At 38.7% G+C, this 16,814-nt stretch overlaps 3 protein-coding genes across 3 annotated transcripts; 2 read left to right on the forward strand and 1 right to left on the reverse strand.

Annotated features, from left to right (window-relative positions):
* The first annotated feature begins 2,455 nt into the window (after positions 1–2,455).
* Positions 2,456–5,412, forward strand: commd4 (COMM domain containing 4). Its single transcript, XM_067503071.1, has 8 exons — positions 2,456–2,541; positions 2,820–2,891; positions 3,001–3,066; positions 3,165–3,204; positions 3,914–4,033; positions 4,724–4,804; positions 4,902–5,078; positions 5,178–5,412. The coding sequence occupies exons 1-8, from the start codon at positions 2,539–2,541 to the stop codon at positions 5,213–5,215; spliced, it is 597 nt and encodes a 198-aa protein (XP_067359172.1). The 5' UTR covers positions 2,456–2,538; the 3' UTR covers positions 5,216–5,412.
* Positions 5,413–5,595: 183 nt separating this feature from the next.
* On the forward strand, positions 5,596–9,139 carry neil1 (nei-like DNA glycosylase 1). Its single transcript, XM_067503067.1, is given in 10 exon segments — positions 5,596–5,888; positions 6,357–6,841; positions 6,921–7,040; positions 7,824–7,932; positions 8,031–8,124; positions 8,293–8,486; positions 8,489–8,522; positions 8,617–8,684; positions 8,762–8,939; positions 9,028–9,139. Coding segments are annotated over 9 exon segments (1,287 nt in total). The 5' UTR covers positions 5,596–5,888; positions 6,357–6,386; the 3' UTR covers positions 9,063–9,139.
* Positions 8,746–16,069, reverse strand: man2c1 (mannosidase, alpha, class 2C, member 1). Its single transcript, XM_067503060.1, has 26 exons — positions 15,897–16,069; positions 15,444–15,569; positions 15,233–15,356; positions 15,083–15,153; positions 14,808–14,985; positions 14,525–14,714; positions 14,160–14,266; positions 13,962–14,072; positions 13,776–13,868; positions 13,546–13,662; positions 13,188–13,283; positions 12,953–13,098; positions 12,571–12,694; positions 12,012–12,133; positions 11,832–11,917; positions 11,585–11,731; positions 11,417–11,496; positions 11,235–11,329; positions 11,039–11,143; positions 10,791–10,947; positions 10,460–10,603; positions 10,212–10,321; positions 10,038–10,117; positions 9,780–9,922; positions 9,594–9,697; positions 8,746–9,503 (listed from the first exon to the last, which is right to left on the reverse strand). The coding sequence occupies exons 1-26, from the start codon at positions 15,995–15,997 to the stop codon at positions 9,395–9,397; spliced, it is 3,066 nt and encodes a 1,021-aa protein (XP_067359161.1). The 5' UTR covers positions 15,998–16,069; the 3' UTR covers positions 8,746–9,394.
* Positions 16,070–16,814: the final 745 nt, after the last annotated feature.

Consider the following 16,814-nt stretch of genomic DNA (forward strand, 5'->3'; position numbering starts at 1 on the left):
TAGGACGATTGAAAGGCGATTTATATTTATCACTCATGTCAGCTCAGCTGTCTCAGCTTGACAAACGCTTTTAGGGGAAGGACTGCATCGTACGCTTTATGCAGTGGGACATGTAGGGAAAACTTCTGCAAATGCTACAGTCTAATTATTATTTTTTGGATTAAACAACCTAAAGCAACGTTTGCTCGTTAGTGTCCTTAATTTAAACGAGGGTATAGATACGAGCCCTGTGTAAATGCATTTAGCAAAACAGAAATGTAATATAAAAACAAACGAGGAATATAACGCTGCTGTGGGTATAAACCCTAATCTTTATAGCTTCATGTAAATGTGTGCAAACACATACCTTTGACAGAAAGATATGCTTTATTGTAAAGTGCTCATGACACACAGAAACTGAAGACAAACAATATGGGCCTTGACATTTACAAAAATGAAACTCTTTTACATTCGAATGCAATGTAAAAAGAAGTACTCTGAATGACAGCCTCCAGAAAGTCTAGTCAAATGTCTTGCACAAAAAAGAAAAAAGAAAAATTTGATTCTTGAAAGACAAAGCAGTTTCCTGGATGTACTGACTCATCTCTCATGTGTATGTTTTCCAAAGTGGCTGATTTACCCATTTCCTTCCCCATTGTACTATCTTAGACCTTACATTTAATTTTCCAAAAATAAAAATACAGTCGGGTTCATAAATATTGGAACAATATTCTTTGGCTATTGCCCTCTGTGCACCACCACAATGAAACGATTCATGGGGTTTGACAATTATTATTTGACAATTTATTATAAATAAATTCATATTGATGCTGTGCGAGTAAGATATTTTCATGAGTTGTACATTTGCATTTTATAGCTGTTCAGTGGAGAAAAAGAAGAATTCAATGAAGAATAACTCTTTGACAACTGTTAAGGAGGAAAGCGTGTCATTGTCTAGTCAAGAGATAACTTCCATTTACCTACCTATCCAATATCTGTAATGCATTTTCCTGTATAGACTCACAGGGGGTAGGGCCTATCCCAGCTGTAATTGGGCAAGCGGGGTGATAAACTCTGGACAGGTCTCCAGTCTATCTCAGGGCTAACACAGAGCGACATACACAGACAGACAACCATTCACACTCACATTTACACCTACAAGCAATTTAGAGTACCCAGTTAACCTAACATGCATGTCTTTGGACTGTGGTATGAAACCGGAGTAAAGGAAACATGCAAACTCCCCACAGAAAGAGTGCAGACCACCGGGGATGCAAACCTCTGACTTTGAGATGATTGTATGAAAGTTAATATTATACAGACCACATCAGACTTTTCCAGTAAACACCTAAAAAATCCTGCCCAGTTCTGGAAAAAGATGCCACATACTGATGAAATCAAGATTACCTTCTACCAGAAGAATGGGAAGAAAAAAATTTGGAGAAGGGAAGCAAAAGCTCATTAGCCAAAGTGACCCATCATCTGTCAAACATGGTGGAGGCAGTGTTATTGGATGGGCATGTATGGTTGTCAATGGAACGAAATGTGATTTTCTTCACTGGCCAAATCAGTCACTTGAGCTCAACCCAGTAGAGCACTTTGTTGCTTACTGAACACAAGATTGAAGGCAGACTGAAGTCCCACAAATAAGCAGCACCTAAAGACAGCTGCAGTAAAGGCCTGAGAAAGCAACTCGAAGGATGAAACTCAACATATGGTCATGTCAGTGGGTCCAGACTTCAGTCATTTACTGCAAAGGATTGTCATTCAAGAATTAAAGGCAATTTGTATGTTTGTAATTAAGTTATTTTGTTTCATTATTTATGAGCCGACAAAAATGGGGTGTTTGCATGAAAATTTCTAATGAAGTCCGTGAACAGCAGTTCTGCTGAGGATACTATTACTAAAGTTGTAAAGTAGAAAATGTCAGAAAGGTGATAATTCTACTAGGTTATAGTACCCCTTTTCAAGGTCATAGTGGGTGGTGGATTTTAACTGCAGTAGATGATATTAGGAGGTAGTTGGTTCTAATGTTTTGTCCCCCATTCATTTTAAATATGTTGACCTAAAACCTTTGGATAGCAGTGTAAATTTTAAAGTAATTTCTGGGACAAAAAAAGAATATTTTCCACATGAAATCTACAGTAATTTTGAACAATTATCAAACTCCAATAACATAAAACCTTATCAATTTAAATGATATTTGTAAAGAAACTGTCAGCAGCAGTCACAAAAGCAGAACATATGAAACTCCATCATAATTAACCATTTTTTACAGCTAGTATCCCACACACCTCAAACACAATTTATCTATATAGCATATAGCATATAGCAAATATAGCATCACTTCACAATCATGTACATAAGCAACTCTCACAAAATTGGGAAAAGTCGTGGACTCAAAGTAATAGAAGGGTAATGAAGGTGCCTTCTAACATCAGGACCTTAACTTCCGAATGAATGAAGAATCGACCCGCCCTACTGGGACATCGTCCAATCAAATGAGAAGAAGTACAAAGTTCTTCCTGTTAGTCTTCTGCATAAACTCAGCTGACTGTCATGGTAAACAGGTTTAATATTTTCCTTATTTAACACTAGTTTCCTTATATAGAAGTCAGCCTACTTAGATGTCTTTTTAGTTGCATGATTTATATATTTCTTGTATAATTTTATCGTAACACTGTAGCTGTTTATTCCGGCTTTTAGGTATAGCTAGCATCCTAAGCTAGTAACCTTCGATAATGAAAACTAAGCTGAATGCTAGCGTGGTTTTTTAGGTAGTTACCTCTGTTAATGTATAGTACGATATTCTACTAGTATCAGTATGTTGTCTGTTGTAGCGGTTCCGTTTCTGTGGAGATTTGGACTGCCCAGATTGGGTGCTTGCCGAAATTAGCACGTTGGCGAAGATTGTAAGTAATAATACAGAGTTACACACAAACAACAAAATATTATTATGTTTTACGTTGCCATTAAAAAAAAAAATAATGATACGTGTCATCTGCTTCGTGAATGTGACAGTCCAGTGTCAAGATGAAACTACTGTGTGTTCAAGTGCTGAAGGATTTGCTTGGGGAAGGCATAGATGTAAGCCCCAATCATAAAGTTCCACATAGTGTATTTAACCTATGTTCATATACACATCTTACCCACACTGAACATTGCTGTCTTCTTTTTTGTTTTAGTATGACAAGATTACAAAGCTAACTGCTGATGCAAAGTTTGGTAGGTCCCCCTTCTACTGATGCAACAAATATTTGGATTTGTACTAAATTTAAAATCAGAATAAATGTATTTTAAGCTTTTTTTTTACTTTCCTGTCCCCTTATCCCCACAAGAAACTAAAGTATCTGTATTGCTCTTGTTTAATTTCTATGTGGCAGAGGTTTGTGATAGAAATCATACACTTTTCCTAAATATTACTAATCTAGTTATATGTATTGGATAAAGCTTACTTTATATTTCTTTTCATCCCTAAGTAGTGATGTCATAGTATGAAAAATAGTAATTCCATTTTCAGCAAATGTAATTTTATAAAAGCCATAAGTCTAAAGTACACATTAAGAAAAAAAAGCAAGATGTATTATTATTATTATTATTATTATTATTATTATTATTATTATTATTATTATTATTATTGGACTGTTTTTACTGATGCTTTCATGTGTTAGAAGCATTTTACTACACTACATAACAATTCAGTATGTTTTCAAATTTGATCATTTGGTCATAATCAGCAAAGTAACTCGGAATTGTAGTAAAGTGCTTGTGTAAATGACCTTTTTTAAAATTCCTTTTCTCCTGATACAGTTTCACCTTTAAATCTGACTTTTTTTTCTTTTTTTTTTACAGACAAGCCTGTAACACTAGCATACTTGCATTGTTAGTTTGCTTAATATGTTGCATTAATCAATGACATTACTCCATTTTGCAGAGAGTGGAGACATCAAAGCTAGCGTGGCAGTGCTTGGCTTCATTTTCTCCAGTGCAGCAAAGCATGATGTTGACAGTGAATCTCTGTCCAGTGAGCTGCAGCAGCTCGGTCTTCCTAAAGGTTAGTCTACTGAAGTTCTACATGGTTCATTAAAAAATGATTTGGCATAATGTGTGGTCACACATGCATAGACTATTTAGCAGAACAGAGGCTGGAAAACATATACAGTCCAGTTTCTTTATGTACTAGTTTAACTATAGTTCACTGTACTATATTGTACTATAGTACACAGTCATCTAAAACAAGTTGACCAAGGAGTCCTCAATATGGAGATGTGTATTTGCCAGATTTGCACATTTTGAAACTGTCCCCAGAATATGAGCCATAAGAACAAATAAAAAGAAATGAAAAAAGACCATACGTCACAGGATATAAATAATCACAATCAATCTCTTTTACTGGAACACACAGGTCCCAAATAATAGCATATTGTGTTATTGTTATAGCTTATTCCACTGTATAATTGCCTATTGTGTAACTCATATGTGATACAGCCTTTCCTCAGCTGGGACTTGAAGGGGACATTGCTGACTGCTGGGGTTGGTGGTGTGGCGCAGTGTGACTTTGGTCAGATGTCAGAAATATCTACTTTAATTGATAAACATTTATCAAACACTTATGTGCTTTTTGGCACATGAGTGTTTGATTTTTTTGTACAGTCTTTGGATTTCTGCTGATAATGTGTTGTGTGATTGTGCATTTCAAATAGATATTGACTTTGCTGTTAATTACACTGAACTATTGTTTTAGAACACACAACAGGGCTGTGCAAATCATATGAAGACAAGCATTCTGCACTGCAAGAAAAACTAAGAGAGACAAGTCTCAGATGTAAGTATGTCTGACTCAAAAATTACTGATGATTATTGCTTTCTTAGGTGAGACTGATTTAGGAGTGCCATTTGTTCTACTGTGTAATGAATTTCAGTGGGCCGTCTCGAGGCTGTCTCCTGGCGTGTTGATTACACTCTGAGCTCCAGTGAGCTGACGGAGGTGAATGAACCAATTATTCAGCTTAAACTGCAGGCACAAAGAGCAGAATCGAGCTCCAAGGAGACAACTGTGGTGTCTATTTCCGCTGACAAGTTCAGAGTCTTGCTTGCAGGTCAGCTCTGCATCAAATCACTGTTTTGTTTTTTTTCAAAGTGGTTCTTACAGCCAGAATTACACTGTGCTAATTCTTTTTCTGTTTGTGTTTACACAGAGCTTAAACAAGCCCAGGCTATGATGAATGCCCTATAATAAAGAATGGACAATAGAGAGACCTCAATGCCATACAGTGGGAAAGGCTCATTGCCTACTTGGACTGATACTGAGTTCTTTGTTTCTAGTAGTGATTTATTACTGATTAGACTGTTTTGTTTTGTTGGCTTTGTTTTGTTTTTTTTTTTGTTTTTTTTCTTGCACAATCTTGTATATTAATTAAAAAATGGATGCCATTTGAATGATAAAGATAATTTCTTTTACCCTAAATAAAATGTAAAAACAAAACATTTTTAGCAACGCACACATTTCCCATCATGCACCGGGTGAATCGTTTCTCTAATGTGTTTTGCGGTATTTTTGCGCTGTTGTTGGATCATGGACGTAATGTAATCTGTCGTCATACATCCATGAGTTCAACTAAATATAAGGTAACGTGATGAAAATCCACTCAGACCCGACAAAGCAGAAGAAACGTTCAACTATCAGTAACAAACTCGAAAGAATCAGATCTCGCGATATGTGATGGTGACGTTATACAACTTCTTTTTTTAACGGGCATGTTGTGAAATTCCTTGGTTAAAGCTATACCTGTTCATTAGCAGCCCTGCAGAAACTAGAGAAAACTTCTCTAGTCCGTAGGTCGTGCAATTGCACTTGACACCTGAAATTGTTACCAGTTTTTTAACGGAAAAGTCTATTTCCTGTTTGGGTAAGTTGTTTGAACCCTCTGTGTTTTGAAATGATTCCTCTGCAAACACCTATTTTACTTGTGTGCACGGGAACTTTGTCCCTCTACTTGTGGATGGAGCAAAAACAGAAGTTCTGTTACCCAACATGTTTGTCTGTACATTGTATAATCTGTGGCGTGGGTGGATGTGTGCAGTTGCAAAGTCTCTAAACATTGCGGTGCCGGTCCAGGTGCGTGTGACGTGTTGGGCTGTGCACCAAGCTTCTGAGGCTTCGCAGGGGCCACGATTCCAAGCCCAAGCCAGTGTTTTAAAAGTACAAAGGTCACAAACCTGAATCAAAATCTGTATTATTGTATTAATTACTTGGCTTTTCAATAGTTGATGTATTTGGTTATCTGTTCAATTATATATATTACATGTTATTACCCAACTTAGGCATAATTGCTGTTTTAAACTAATGTGATTTTTTGCGGGTCCAATTTGTTCAGCAGCCAGTTCATTTGTTCCACCCTCGAAAAATGCCTGAGGGCCCAGAGCTCCACCTGGCCAGCCTTTATGTAAACAAAGTATGCGATGGAGTAGTGTTCACTGGACAAATCAGAAAATCTGAGGTCAGCAAGTGTCCTGATGTGCCATTCACCTGCAAGGCCTATCGCATCACGGCCACCTCGAGAGGGAAGGAAGTAAAGCTGACGCTGACGCCAATCAAGAGTGATGATCCTAAAAAGACAGTGAACACAGGACAAGCAGACCAACCCATGGAAATTTTCTTTCGCTTTGGGATGTCAGGTTATTTCTCCTTTACTAATGAGGATGAGATTCCCAAACATGCCCATTTGCGTTTTTATACCACAGAGAAGCCTTGCAGAGTGCTGAGCTTTGTGGATACACGCAGGTTTGGCAGCTGGCACCCCAATGGGACCTGGCAGCCTGAAAGAGGGCCCTGTGTCATGTTCGAGTACAAAAGCTTCAGGTTAGTAATGTGGATGTAATTTCTGTCACCTGCTTAATCAAAACATTGGTGTCACACTTGCCAATTAATTGTTTTGCAGGGAGAATGTTGTGTCACACCTGTCTGACCGTGTCTTTGATCGACCCATCTGTGAAGTCCTGCTCAATCAAAAGTACTTCAATGGTATTGGGAACTACCTGAGGGCTGAAATCCTTTACAGGTGATAAAAGTCACTCATTATGCAGAAATATTTTTAAGATACGGTGCTGTAGACAGTTTGATATTAGTGATGAATTCTCATTTTATTAAGTGGATCAGGTATCAGCTACTAACAGTTATTTCAGTTTATTTTATTTATCAACTAATCTGCAGTATCTCATCAGAATGTTTAGTTCCACAAATCTCAAAATATAACCAAAACAATTGTTTTTCATTTTACTTGTTTTTTTTAAACGTAGTCTAAAAGCCTAAAACATTTCGTTGGCAATCAAACACAAAGAAAAGCAGCTAATTTACAGATTGGAGAATATGTGCCATTTTTAAGGGGGGGAAAAGTCTCAACCATTTCTAAAAGTAGGTGCTAATTAATATTTTGTTTGAATGTTTCCCTGTCCTTGTCATAAAATTCGTTATTATATTTATTAATTCAGTTGGACGAATGCATCCCTATTATCATTACAAACTTTATTTATTTACAGCAGATATTGCATAGATTTGCTCTAATTTTAATTGTGCAGGGGTATATTATGTTGCCAGATGGTAGTTGCTTGTTTTTGTGAAGGTTAAAGAATCAAGGTCAGACTTTAGACATGATATCTCTGTAAAAGGCTGTTGCTATGAGATTCCAGTTTAAAAGGCCACTTCTCTCAGATATAATATGAATGGCTTCTTTCAACTTTTAGTTTCTTACTTCCTACGGAAGGAATAATTTGGACACACTAAAGACACAAGACACTTTTTGTTTTCGTAAAAGAATGGGGCGTAAAGCTGTATCTTTGTTTAGGCTGAACATCCCCCCCTTTGTGCCTGCGAGGACTGTACTGGAAGGCGTTGAGTCAGAAGATGTGTGTGAAAATGAGAAGCCTGTATATAAACATATTACAGGCAAAAAGGTGAAAGAGCCCAAACAAAGACATCCTTCATTTCCCAGATCATCAAAGGCTTTACCACCAACTACATTTTCTAACACCACCTTTCTTCTTTCAAAAAGAACTCAGAAAAAGCTCAGGAAAAGGGGGTGAAGGGGGAGGCGAGTGACCTGTTAAGAATGTGTCATACAGTTCCACTGGAGGTGGTCAACCTAGGTGGGTGATCGTGTGTTTACCATCCGGTCTGCTGTGAATCTCTAATCAAAAGTCTGTTGGTTTTCATTTTAAGTGCACATCGTTGAGTAAAGATTTTCAAAGAAAATACAAGAATGTTTTTTTTTCCTGTGAAATGCCTTCTGAGTTTTGACACATATTGTGACTCAGGCGGAAAAGGCTACAATCCTGCAGATGCGGATTACTCTGGCTTTGTGGCTTGGCTCCAGTGTTACTCTGTGGATGGCATGAAATCTGTCCAGGACCACAATGGTAGAACTATATGGTTCAAAGTGAGTTCAAGTTGTAATTTAATCTATGAAGCAGGATTTTATATTTCACATTTATTTAAAAAAATCTGTTTTCATTCCAGGGAGATCCAGGCCCCTTGTTGCCTAAAGGTGTGTGAAACTGATCACATCAGTTAGTACTTGCATGCATCTGACTTGAGCTGGTCCTTTTTTTTAAAAAGTGTATTTATTTTGCTCATTGTAGATTCAAAGTCACCCAGGGTGAAAAAGAGAATAAAGAAAGATGACCAAGATCATACATACAAGAAAAAGGTAACAACTCACTGATTTGCTTGGCCAGTAACGACCTCTTGTTGATTTAACTGTTAACACCACTTTGACTTCATAAGAAGGGCAGGAATCGCTCTGAAAGCACAATAAAAAAACGGATGACTAAAAAGGAAACGCCAAAGAAAGCAAAGGATGAACGTCAGAGGGAAGCCGGATCAAGGAGGAGAAAAACTGAAAGAACTCAGGAAGTGAGCACACCACGTAGGAGGAAAAGCAGTAAGGCAGAGCCAACTACAGGTAAGCTCACAATATCTTCTCAAAATAAAACATATCCTTTAGTGGGGAGGTTTCTGAAAGAATTTCACTCAAACATCCTTCATCACAGGTTCGCTGAGGCGTAGCAGGAGATTTGCCAAATAACAGCAAAAAAAAAAAAAGGGAGTGTTTTTTTTTTTTACTATTAAATTTTTTAATAAAACATGTTCATACAAAAGTTCTGCAAGTGTTTGCTGATTTATTCAAAAGTTGAAAATGAATACCAATGAGGTGTTCATTAACAACCAGTTTTATAATCTATGAATGGACTATCAATAGAGCAGCACAGTTTAAGTTCTTGAGATTTTACTGCCCTGGCTAATTGGCTAATGTCACACTTCATCTCAATACTTGATTTGCATTACATTTAACATTACATTTTCTCTATTACACAGAAATGGGTCTTTAAATGTTGTCAAGCTGAAATTTGGAACATGTCACAAAATGAGGAGAAGTGTAACAATTTGAAAGGGGCTGAAGTTCAGAGTAATTCCCTCTGAAGTGGTGGCTGGCTGAGTGGTGTCTTGCTTCTCCAGGAGGTCACAACTGGTGGGGAAGAAAATATTTTATTGTTATTTTTTATTAGACAGTACAAAACTCAAGTAATAATCCCAATTTAAAAACAGAAATACTCACTACCACGCCTCTTTTATTGGAAGGCTGATGCAAAGGGTTGTAGTTACACTGCTTCCATGTGACTCATAGAGTCGGACTACAAGTGCCCCCTCCCTGTCTTTGGCCTGTTATGACAGAGCGAAGAGCCATTTATGATCTGAGTGGATTTAAGCCAAGATAGGCCAAAAAAATAATTTAATGACGTACCTGTTTAATGGTCTCAAGGATGACTGCCTCCGTGTTGATGGAAAAGGCACTCCAGGGCAGAGTGTCAGGAGCGCACTGGATTAACCTGAGAGGGAAGTTGAGGTTGTAGGCACACTGGATGACAGACGCATCCTGGAAGGATCCTATACACGAGAAACAATATTACGTTTGCTTTTAATCAGTTATAATAACCACTACTGTGGTTTTAAATAAGATATTTTCTCTGTACAAAAGACATCAGAAACCCAAGCGGCTTACCTGTGTGTGGCATGATTGCATATGTGAAGTGATGCGTCCCCATGTCAGCATTTGCATCTGGGGCCTTAGGTGCTCTCAGTCTGAGACAAAACAATTAATGTTACATGCTACATTGGATGCAACTCAAGTGTACTATTTACAGAATTCCTGTTTATGAACAAAGAGAAACCTTACAGGGACAAGGTCATGGTATTTTTGTAGACTGAATAACCATATTTGCAGTCATTCAACAGTGCAACTCCAAAGTTGTGCTCTGACAAATCGGCCCATTTGTGACCCCAAACCTGAAGAGTAAACCATAGTGGAAAAAAGTTTAAGAATACATTTGATATACCATCACTGATATCTGTTGCTGTATAATTCACACCTACAGGCCCCCCAAAATTACATTAGGTTACATTAAGACGAACATTTGAATTCACCTCAAATCTGGCCCAGTCCCATGAAGTGTTCCTGTGCGTGGGTCTCTGCAGATGGCCAAACTGGATCTCATATGTAGCATTGGGGCTGTGCACTTGCACAGGGAATTCAACTTTAAGAAACTTATGTGACTCTTCCCATTTCACCTGAACTTGGAAAATACGTACTTATAGTCATTTCTTCTTTTGATCAGTTATCATGCCTTTTGTTATTTGGTAAGCCAGAGAATATGTAACGAGCCGTAAAATGCTTAAAGCGTAAATGGGTCTAAATGCTAGCTTTAAACTCCTGAACTTTAGACAGATCAAATGTGGAACAACATAGAGAATGTACCTCTGTGTTAAACTTGATGTAAGGACACATGGCGTCCATGACAATCTTCTGTGTGATACTGCTCTTATCGCTGATTCTGAGGCTGAAGCTGACACTGCCGCGGAGCCCGTCCCCGGACACCACACAAACTGGCTGCACCACCTCCTGCACCAGCTTCCTATACGGTTATTTGTTTAATTTGGATCTGAAGTTCTAACAAATACTGTGATGTGTTTCAATGTGGCGAATGTAACAGTAATCACGGAAACCTTGTCTGAAGATGGTAGTCCATTACATCCCAAGCATCCCAATATAGGGGAACATCATCAAATATGACAAACTGGTTCCCATTAGAGCTGTTGGAGATGGCTTCTCTGAAACCAACAACACGACAGACAGAGCAATTCTTAAAACTCAAACTGCTGTAGACAATACACGGGTGTACTGCAAATGTTCTTATACTACCTGTTTGCATTAATCAAACGCAGTGATGCCAAAGTGCCATCTTTGTTGATGACAGTCCGTAAAATCCCATTCTCCATGAGGACAGTACCATCAGCCTGTGATGTTACACAACAGCTAAATTATTCCTAATTCAATAACAACAGGGCTAATTTAATTGAATGTGCTTTCTACGTAGTATGCACCTGAACAGTGACAGATACTGGAGTCACAGGTTGTGCGTTTTTGATGGGCGATAAACCAATGCTGGGAACTGTTACCAGAGCTGTAGTGCCATAAATAACAACAGAGCATCAGATTTGATGTTGTAGTTTGGGAGGCAACAGCATAAATATTGTATGTAATAGACATACCAAGACTAGATTTGCCATCTCCGTCTTGATTCTCGATGACCTCATGGCGCTCCCATGACAAAGAGTTAAACACACCAGCAGCATCTCCTTTTGGCCCCAGAGCCTCACATGCACTATGCAGCAGAATGGCACCATGCCTATGGATATCTGGGACAAAGAGTAAAGTGACTCTTATTTTTAAAAAACTATACATCAACATGGCTCATTCTAATGGACAGCTTTTGTTAATATGAAATAAAAACTGTACCTTCATAATACCCGAGTGCATCTTCCACAACCATCTCTATACAACTGCCGGGGATTACATCATGAAACTGGTTCAACAGAAGCAGCCTTAAAAAAAACAACAACCAATTAACCTATTTTAGTAACAACAGAGGCAAAATTAGGTATATGAATCATCAAACATTAATAAGTTTGTCTGGACCTCCAGAGCTCTTGCAGTTTATCCACAGGATACTGAAACACCCTTTCTCGGCACAGCGCCAAGCAGCTTGCAATCTCAATGTCATGAAGGAGGATCTCACACTGGCGGTTCCTTTGTTTAATCTGGAAATAGCAAAACAAGCTGGAAGACAGTTGCACTTTATACAAGAACACAGTTTTAACCCCTTAATACATAACATGCTGGTGAAATTTTCCTTTTTAAACAGTAATTATCTAATAATTTGAAATATGGGGGCCTGGTGGCTCAGTGGTAGAGCACTGGGTTGGGATGCAAAATGCCACGGGTTCAGATCCCACCCCACCAGGTGTTTCCCTGCTCAGTCATCAAGGGCCACCTTGGCGTCGGTCCCAAGCTCAGATAAAGTGGGAGGGTTGCGGCAGGAAGGACATCCAGTGTAAAAACACATGCTGTGTGGCGACCCCTGAAGGGACGAGCTAAAAGTTGATGATCTTCTGGTCTAATAATTTGACAATCACATACAGTAGAATGAAGTTCAATTTCATCATAGAATGAGCAATATGACTCCTTATGAAGTGACCTGTGCCTGTGTTGTGTAGGTGCCATTGTGGAGCTCCAGAAAGAGCTCTCCGGTCCACGTGCAAAGTAGAGCTGAGTCAGCGTAAAGCTGAGAGAAAAGCCGGTCAGGGCTAGACATCTGGACTCTGGGAAACAGAAATTGTAAAAGGAAGCGGATAATGGACATCTGTGGTTACACCTTAGTTATTCATTCTGACTCTTACTACCGTAAAACAAAACCAGATGACATCAGTAAATATCACTCATATCCTTCTGTATTTATAAATGAGGTCTACTCCAATGTGTTGACACACCCCTTTGAATCACAGAATCACAGTTTGTGCTGGTTCATTGTTACTGACAAGGACATAATTAAATGTTAGTAAGTTAAGTGCATGACTAACTTGGGAAGTCCATCTGTGTCTTGGACCCGGTGCAGTCTGTCTAGCATTAGCTGTGTGGGTCCACCTCCACCATCACCAAATCCAAACAACACTGCACTGTGGTTGGCTCTTCCTTTGTCTTTGTTATTCTTCACAGTTTTCACTAGCTATGAGAAAAAAATATACAAGCTTTGTGAGGTGTGTGTGTGCGTGTGTGTGTGTAAACTGTGCAATGTGTATTTTAAACCAAACTCACGTCTTCAATCTTGACTTTCATTTCATAAGAATTTCCTGGTGGGAAATGAGTTAAAACCTTGGAGCCGTCCAGACCTTCCCAGAAAAATGTGTGGTGCTTTGGTAAAGACAAATATAATCAAGGTTAAATGTTTTCACTTTCATTAAAGGACACCTTCACCAATTCTGAACTTGCTTCTTATGGTGCTAATTTGGGTAGTTCATATACATAAAAATATAAATAGAAATATTTTAATTTAGGGAAGTCCGAGGGAAGTTTAAAAGCAAGTAGGTACATTTACACCCTAAACTAAATCCATAGAGGGCAAGTTGAAATTTGGTGAGGTTGCCCTTTAAGTGAGATGGTGCCATCTACGTACAGGGAAGGTGTTGACAAGATTCCAGCTCAGCTTCTGTGTCAAAAAGTTGGAAATTCCACATCCCTGCATTATCTGAGGAAGTTGGGCAGAGTAGCCAAAAGTGTCTGGAAGCCAGAACTAAAGAACAGAGACAAATATGTTATATTATGCTCACATGAGGAAAAAGTGGATTGATAACTAATGCTACAGATGTTAGCTCAGATTATATAGACATGTTTAATAAATCTAACCTCTTTACAATGGATCCCAAACTCTTTGTTAAAGAAATGCTGGCCTTCCAGGAACTGTCGGACCATGGACTCACCTGAAGGCAAATTGCCATCCTAACAGAAAAGTTAAATTAGTTCACCTTAACCTCCTGAGATTAAGAGCAGCATCGACAATGTACATATTATGTGATTTAACACTAGGTTTACCATTTCCACCCACGTTCCCCCTACTGGAATGAACTGGCCTTTTTGGACATAGTGCTGAATTTGGGAGAAGAGTCCTGGGTACCAGGTTTTTACCCACTGAAACTGCTGGGCCTGGTTAAAGAGTGAACAAATAAAGAGTAATGCACAGATTTGTAGAACCATTATGGCTCATGTAAAACGATGTTTGTGTGCCATTACCTGAGAACAAGTAAACACAAAATCTGCATTTTTCTCCATTAAACGGATCACGGTCACCCAACTTCGACCACATTTGCGAATGGTCTCTTCATAAGGCCAAAGCCATGCTGTGGATAGAAAGTTATAAACTTTAACTCATTAGGCAAAAATTAATACGATTTTTGATTAGGAGTTGTAATGAAAGAATGCATTTTTGATATTAACAAGCCCTGAGTTTGACAACATTCAATATCACATAAACAGAAACAGCCATGATAAAATGACTTGATCGTCAGTGCCAGCTCTTGGTATTCAAATGGTTTGGATACTCAGATTTACAGACACTTTTGAGTCAGCTACAAAACAGTACTGTGGTTAACTGAGACCTGTGTCTATGTGGCAGTGTCCCATTGCATGGACAGTGTGCTGGCTCTCTCCATTTCGCTGGCTAAAGAAGTTCTTAGCCAGACTGTGTGCTTTGGAGAAAGTGTTAGGATCAAACGGGTCACAGAGATTCACCATCTCATTGACTGTGAAGAGTGCCTGGAAGCCTCGTTGCTCCCCCTCTCCTAGGTTCTGTTTATGAAGGACAAAAGAATGCATGAAAACTGGTGTTTGCTCTTACTAGATTTCCATTAATGCACAGCGAATTCACAACTGTGGCTGTACCTTTACAATGTCAACAAGCATCTCAAAGTCAGTCAGCAGCTCCCTGACATGACGGTTAAATACCACCAGCTCAGCTCTCTGTACAGAAAACTTTCTGTTGGGGTCTGGAGCTGCAATCATGGACCCTTGACCAGCTCCAAAAAGCCCATTACAGGCAGTCTCTACATAGAGGATGACACTAATGGATGAGAGAAAATGTAAACATTTAGCTGAAAGTAGCTCAAAAGCTCAGTAATGTAAGCTGTTTACAGAAACTCATGTTTTAGTTAACTGACCTGTGTGGCTCTTCATCTTTTATACAGTCAGACAGGATGCAACTTGTCTTTTCACCCTCTTTTGTCAGGCCCTGTGAGTCCATACAGCGCGTTACAGTACATTAAACGTGTGTTAATTGGGGTGTTTTGGTAATTTAATTTGAACATTACCTGGAATGGCTGTCCATCTCTCCAAACCATTGCTTCTCCATCGCTTTCCCACAGAAGATGAACCTCCTTCCCTCTCCAGGAGTCAGGGATTGTCAGAGTCACTTTAAACCAGCAAGTCCACCACCTTTAATAAGTGTCAAGCTTGGGTTAGTGCCAGTATCTGAATAAATAACAGACTTGAAGGGGTTAGAAATCAGACAATACTGCATACGTTGGTCCAAAGGTTTCGCCAACTTTATAAGGTGCAAAGTTCTGCTTGGAAGCTTCTGTGAACGTGATCCGTTCAGGGGTCAAGAAGGAGGCGAGGGAGTCCAGAGGGCAAGAGTCGCCATACAGTCTACACAGGAAAATGAACACGTCTGACATGATTTATTCAAAATCACAAACGTACAATACCACCGTTAGAACCTCAACAAAAAGAAAATAAAAACTCAAATGTAATAACCCGTTGTGCATTACCCAGATCAGTACTATTACCAGATTGGGATCCAACTGCTGATCATCCATCAATAAACACTGTGAGCACCACGACTTGAAACTACTATGATTTTATACAATATAAATGAATTTGGTTGCTGTCAAGACAAACTAACACAAGTACTAGAAACAGGTTAAGTGTGTCGATCATTCGGTTCACCCAGAGTCACCGCAGCCGTAAACTCACCGTCCCCTTAGGTTGCAGTCTGTGAAATAAATATCAGAAATGAACTTATCCGCTCTCTCGAGGAGAGTGCGCCTGTTCTTCAGCACAGGCCGATGATACATCCCGAAATTAACACACAAACGATTACAGAGTTGATTAACTGCGGCAAATAACGACAACTTGAACTCACGACCCGGAAGTGAAAGGTTTTGTTATTGTACTTAAACGATGGGCCGCTAGATGGCAGCAGCGTTCAACGAGTTCACAATTCTCAGAGGAAGGACAGGTGAACTGCACAGATGCGTCGATGTGTCATAAGGGGACATGAGGAGGGGCAAAGTAGCATAATTACATTTGATCCTGCACTGTACATTATTCAAAAAAAATAATAATTCTACATTACTTGGGAATTTCATTCAATATTAGTCTGCTTTTATATAGTTATTCATAGTTTTATAATTCCAAGTTGGTTTGGGGATTTCGATTCCTGCTATAAATCATAATCATCTGATAAATAATGATGTATTATTATCGACTAGCAACCTGGTAGTGCATAAAGTAGTTAGCGTTAGCCTGTATGTAATAAAGAAATCTGGCTTTTATTTATGAATAATTAGTACAACTTTATTTCTAATAATACTTATACTTTGTTCATAAAGTATTCAACTTCAGTAAAGATTTACTTGCAAGATTTATGTAGCAGATGCTATTATCCAGAAATAAAAGTATGCAACACGCACTAGGTGAAACTCAGGGTTCAGTGGTGACGTACTTTTTTTAGGCAAGTAGCCTACTTATACTTTTACCTGACTACTGGGATTTTGTACTTCTACCACCTCTGTTGATATATCACTGTAGTTGAATACAAGTAGGTGGTTAAGTTGTGCCAAACAGGCAACTTTGTTGGTTTTAATTTGAGTTTTCATGTTTTTCTTGTTT

The sequence above is a fragment of the Channa argus genome, chromosome 4, assembly GCF_033026475.1.
Source record: "Channa argus isolate prfri chromosome 4, Channa argus male v1.0, whole genome shotgun sequence".
Classification (NCBI taxonomy): Eukaryota; Metazoa; Chordata; class Actinopteri; order Anabantiformes; family Channidae; genus Channa; species Channa argus.